This window comes from Chrysochloris asiatica, unplaced genomic scaffold (genome assembly GCF_000296735.1).
Source record: "Chrysochloris asiatica unplaced genomic scaffold, ChrAsi1.0 scaffold00025, whole genome shotgun sequence".
In the NCBI taxonomy this organism is placed as follows: Eukaryota; Metazoa; Chordata; class Mammalia; order Afrosoricida; family Chrysochloridae; genus Chrysochloris; species Chrysochloris asiatica.
The window spans coordinates 19,145,100-19,150,782 of record NW_006408543.1 but is presented as its reverse complement, the minus strand read 5'-3'; the positions used below and the strand labels follow the sequence as shown (position 1 = coordinate 19,150,782).

The following is a 5,683-nucleotide window of genomic DNA, read 5'->3' as shown; positions in this document are numbered from 1 at the left end:
GGCAAAAAGCCTCATCTTTCTCCCGCGCAACGACTGGTAATTTCGAACAGCTGACCGTGTGATTAGGAGCCTAACTCATAACCACTAAGCTACCAGAGCTCCTTTAAAGCCATCCTAGCTCGTTGAAAATCGTGGTAATTGTCTTAAATGGTTGACAATAACCTAATAACAGCGACTTTAAAACTTTTCAAGAACAACATTTATAAGGTTCACATTATGCTCTTAAGTTAATTTTGCATTTGATAGAATGCACCAGGTATCCTTGAAACAACCAACCCGCCTCCGCCTCCCAAAAACGACGGGAACGCAATTTCGTCCGCGAGGGATTTGGCGCCTATCAGCTTCCGTAACTTCTCTCGGCAACTTCCGCCTCTGACGGGCTATCTTGGCGTCGGACTTCCTGCAGCGGTGACTGAAGCGGCCGAGGCAAGATGGTGAGTGACTCAGGGCTTCGGCTGGTGGTCGCTGTGTGTTAGGGCTGGCACGGGCTGGGAGGAAAGAAGGAGGCTGTTGTCCTAGGAGCCTGAGGAGCTTGGTCATCCCTCCCCGCGTGACAGAACTCCTAGAGAGAGTGTTCAGGCCCGGCGGACCGGGACAGAGCAGCGGGCCTTGCCCGAGGGGCTAGGGCCGGAGCTCGGCGTCAGTGGTCCTCGAGCGAGCTCTGGGAGGCCCAGCGGCTCAGGTCTCCGGCCTTGCTCCTGCTTCTGCCAGGACGCCGGGGTCGGCGCGGGGGTTCCAGCGGGCACCCTTTGAGCCGTTCGGAGAAACTGATGTAATCGAGAAGAGGAAGAGATTGGTTTTTGTTGCGGAGGAGGGTTCGCGGGCTGGGGGGACGACTGTACAACAGCTGGAAATCGAAGGGAGGTCCCATGGTGGCAGTAGGAATAAGAAAAACGGCTACATTTATGAATCCACTAACAAATGTGGACTGAGCCACAACTTTGTGCCCGGCGCTGAACTCGGGAGGCAAAACAAGATTCTGCCTCTGTGGGGCTTCCATTCTAGAAGGAGAGAGAGAGCAGACCGTAAACAAAAGGACCCTGTAATACGATGTGATGGGGCGGGCTGGGGGGCAGCAGAGACCCCTCTGAGAGGGGAGATTAGTGTGGAGACGCAGCTCAAGTGAGGGCGTCGCCCGTGGGGATATCAGCGCAGGAGAGTTCCGATGGCAACGGGATGAGCTTGTCTCAGGAACAGACGCTACGGGTTCCAGAGTCGTCTTGTTAGGTACCATCCTGCCTGTTGTGACTCATAGCGACCCTATGCACAACAGAACGAAACACTGCCGGGCCCTGCGCCAACCTCACAATCTTTGTTACGCCTGAGCCTGTTGCTGCTGCAACTGCGTCGCTCCATCTTGTTGGGGGTCTTCCTCTTTTTCTCTGACCCTCCACCTTATCAAACATGATATCCTTCTCCAGGGACTGGCCCCTCCTGATAATAGTCCGAAGTATGAGAGACAACGTCTGACCATTCTGGCTTCTAAGGAGCACTTCTTCCAACACAGATTTGTTTTTTCTTTTGGCAGTCCATGGTACTTTGAGTATTTTCTTCCGTATTTTCTTCCAACACCTTAACTCAAATGCATCGATTCTTCTACAGTCTTTCTCATTCACTGCCCAGCTTTTGCATGCATATGAGGTTGTTGAAAACACCATGGCCGCACCTTAGTCCTCAAGCTGACTGACATCTTTGCTCTTCAACACTTTAAAGAGGTCTTGCGCAGCAGATTTGTCTAATGCAATAATGTTTGATTTCTTGACTGCTGCTTTCATGAGTGTTAATGGTTGCAAAATGAAGTCTTTTGACAATTTCAATGTTTTCTCCATTCATCTTGATGTCATTTATTGGTCCACTGGTGAGGATTTTTGTTTTCTTTACATTGAGATGCAATCTATACTGAAGGCTGTGCTCTTTGATCTTCATCTGTAAGTATTTTAACTCCTCTTCCCTTTCAGCAAGCAAGGTTGTATTTTCTGCATATTACAGGTTGCTAGAGAGGAAGATCCCCAACGAGATGGAGTGGCAAAGTGGCAGTATTGTTGGACTCAAGTAGCAACAGTAGTGAGATTGGCCCAGGAATGGGCAATGTTTCGTTCTGCTGTGCATAAGGTCGCTATGAGTCGGTACCGATTCGATGGTACCTAACAACCACAACAATGAGTCTTCTTCCAATCCTGATGCCACAACATTCTTCTGTATATAATCCAGTTTCTTGAATTACTTGCTCAGTATACAGATTACTAAGTATAGTGAAAGAATACAACCCTGGCACACACCTTTCCTAATTTAAAACCGTTCTGTGTTCTCTTGTTCTGTTGGAATGACTTCCTCTTGGTCTGTGTATAGGTTCCTTGTGAACACTGTGTAAGTGTTCCAGAATACTCATTCTTCACAATGTTGTCCATTGTCATGATTCAACCAATCAAAAGCCTTTGCGTAGTCAGTAAAGCATCTTTCTGGTATTTTCCACTTTTAGTCAAGATCCATCTAACATAGCAGTGATATCCCTCGTTCCATATCCTTGTCTGAATCTGACTTGAACCTCTGGCAGTTCCCTGTCAGTGTACTGTTGTAGCCACTTTTAATTATCGTTAGCAGAATTTTACTTGCATATGATATGAATGATACTGTCTAATAATTTCCATATTCCGTTGGCTCACCTCTTTGAATGGGCACGAATATGGATATCTTCCAATCAGTTGGCCATGTAGCTGTCTTCCAAGTTTCTTGGCATAGATAAGTGAGTGCCTCCAGTACTGCATCAGGGTGTTAAAAGATTTCAATTTGTATTCCATTAATTCCCGGTGCCTTGTTCTTTGCCAGTGCCCTCAGTGCACCTTGGAGTTCTTCCTTTAGGATCATTGGCTCTTGATCACATGCTGTCTCTTGAAATGGTTGAACAGTGTCTGTTTCTTCTTGGTACAGTGACTCTGTTTCTTTTATCTTTTGATGCTTTCTGAATCATTGGATATTTTACCCATGTTGTTAATTCTGACTCATAGTGACCCTGTATAGGTTTCCAAGGAGCAACTGGTGAATTTGAACCACTGACCTTGCAGTTCAAACCAACCTTGCAGTCTAGTGCATTATCCCATAGTGCCACACTAGGACTCCATTTTGCCCTTCTGTTGTTGTTGTTAAGTGCCGTCGAGTTGATTCCGACCCATAGCGACCTTATGTAGGGTTTCTGAGGAGCAGCTGGTGAGCTTGAACCACCTACCTTGCAGTTCAAACAACTTTGCAGACTGACTCATTAGGCTCCAACCCCACACCAGGAATCCTTCAATATTGCAAGCTGATGCTTGAATTTTCTCATCCCTTTTGGTTTTCTAACTCCAGGTCTTTGCACATTTCTTTATAATGCTTGACTTTGTCTTCTTGAGCTGCCCTTTGAAACTATCTGTTCAGCGCTTTTAATTCCTCATTTTTTCCATTTGCTTATGTATCTCTATGCTGGAGAGCAAGTTTCAGAGTCTCTGCTGACATCCATTTTGATTTTTCCCCTTCTTTCTTGCAGCCTTAATGACCTTCTGCTTTCTTCTTGTGTGATGTCATCCCACAGCTCTTCTGGTCTTCAGTCATTAGTGCCTGATGCATCAAATCTGTTCTTGAGATGAGCTTTAAATTCAGGTGGGATGTGTTCAAGCATATGTTTCAGCTCTTGTGGACTTGTCTTAATTTTCTTTAGCTTCAGCTGAACTTGCATATGAGCAATTAATGGTCTGTTTCACAGTCTTTTCTGGCTTGTTTTGGCTGATGATGCGGAGCTTCTCCACCATCTCTTCCCTCAGATGTAGTTAATCTGATTTCTATGTATTCCATCTGATGAGGTCCATGTGTATAGTCTTCTTTTATGTTGTTTAAAATGTGTTTGCAATGAGCAAGTCATTGGTCTTATACAATTCTATCATGTGATCTCCAGTATCATTTCTATCACCAAGGCCTTATTTTCCAATGACTGATCCTTCTTTGTTTCCAACCTTAGCATTCCAGTCACCAGTAGTTATCAATACATTTTGATTGCATCTTTGATCTATTTCAGATGGAAGAAGTTGGGGTAGAATTCTTCAATTTCATCGTCACTGGCTTTAGTGGTTTAGTGCATAAATATGATTGTTAGTGGTATTAACTGGTCTGTCTTGCATCATGGAAGTTCTGGTGAGGATTAATGCGCTGGACTGCAAAGTCAGTTTGAACTGCGAGGTTGGCAGTTCAAGCTAACCAGCCACTCCTTGGAAACCTTATTACAGGGTTGCTGTAGGTTGGAACCGACTTGACTGCGTTTAACAAGATATTATACAGGATAGGTTTTGAAATGTTCTTCTTGATGATGAATATGACATTATCTCACTTCAATTTGTCGTTCCTGGCATAGTAAACCATGTAATTGTCAGATTCAGAATAGTCAGTGCCCTTCCATTTCAGCTCATTGGTGGCTGTGTGCCGTGCCTAGAATATTGATCTTTATGCATTTCATTTTTGACAACGTCCAGTTGAAGTCTTATACATCTGTTAAAGCCTTTTGATAATATTCTAAGCATGATCCGCACATTTCAGGTGCTTTTCCAGTGTTTTCTCATGTATCCCTCACAACAGCCCCTTGAAGCACAATAACATTGTCCTCATCAAGGAGGAAATGGGGGAGGCTGTGATGGCTACAGTCTTTGCTCTGATGGACTGATATCCACACAGTGAAGAAACACTCTGGCTTCAGTGTTCATCGCCCTGATTATGATTTCTGCCTCCATCTCTGACAAGTCACTTAACCACTCTGGGCCTCGATTTCCTGCTCTGTAAATCAGGGCTGATAACAGTAGCTACCTCATGTTGTTAAGTACCATCGAGTCAGTTCTGACTCATAGCGACCCTGTACAGGGTTTCCGAGGCTGTAAATCTGTACGGGAGCAGAAAGCCTTATCTTTCTCCCGTCAACAGCTGGTAGTTTCGAACTGCCGACCTTGAGGTTAGCGGTCCGATTTGTAACCAGTACGTTACCAGAGCTCCTTAGCTACCTCATAGTGTCTATAAAATTCTATGAAGTCGTGCCGTGAGAGTGTTCACCATGTTGCATGGCAGGTAGTAAAGCCCGTTGCTATTGAGGTGATTGCCACTAATGGTGAGCCCATGTTACAGAATAGACCTGGGTGTAATCTTTTAGAAAGTAGATTGCCAGGGCTTTCTTCCATAGAACCTCTGTGAGTAGGCTTGAACCACTAACCTTTAGGTTAGCAGCAATCACAAACCACTTGTGCTACCCAGTACGCTTATTATGGTTCTTTGAGGCTGAGAAATAAAATGCTAAAGGCCCCAGAGGTGAGGAAGTGCAGGACCCAGTCAGAAAAATGTCCTTTTGTGAGTTCCAGCATGCAGTCTCATGGGAAGGGCAGGTGAACCTTGACAGATTTGTTGTAGCTTGTTTGACAAGGGCTAGACATGCAAGCACCGTAAGTGCTAGAGAATAGGGGAGGGTTTTGGAGGAGGGTTACGAAAGGAGTTTTAGAAAGTTACAGCTGAATTGGTGAGAGGAGAAACTGGGCCTAGGAGACTCGGTTGTGAGGCTAGAGTTCAAACAGCTGATGGTTCATAAACAGGTGGTCAGAATGGAGCTTCCAGTTAAGGTTTTTATTATAGATAAGAGTAAAAGTTTACAGATCATCAGTTTTACATTCAACAAATCATA

General features: G+C 44.9%; 1 protein-coding gene across 1 annotated transcript in view; it reads left to right on the top strand.

Moving 5' to 3' along the window:
- The first annotated feature begins 395 nt into the window (after window positions 1-395).
- Window positions 396-5,683, top strand: part of PSMC1 (proteasome (prosome, macropain) 26S subunit, ATPase, 1) — a 29,351-nt gene continuing 24,063 nt past the window's right edge. The window contains exon 1 of the mRNA XM_006839578.1: window positions 396-434. Coding sequence (XP_006839641.1) covers window positions 432-434 — 3 coding nt within the window. The 5' untranslated portion in view covers window positions 396-431. The remainder of the gene's footprint in view (window positions 435-5,683) is intronic.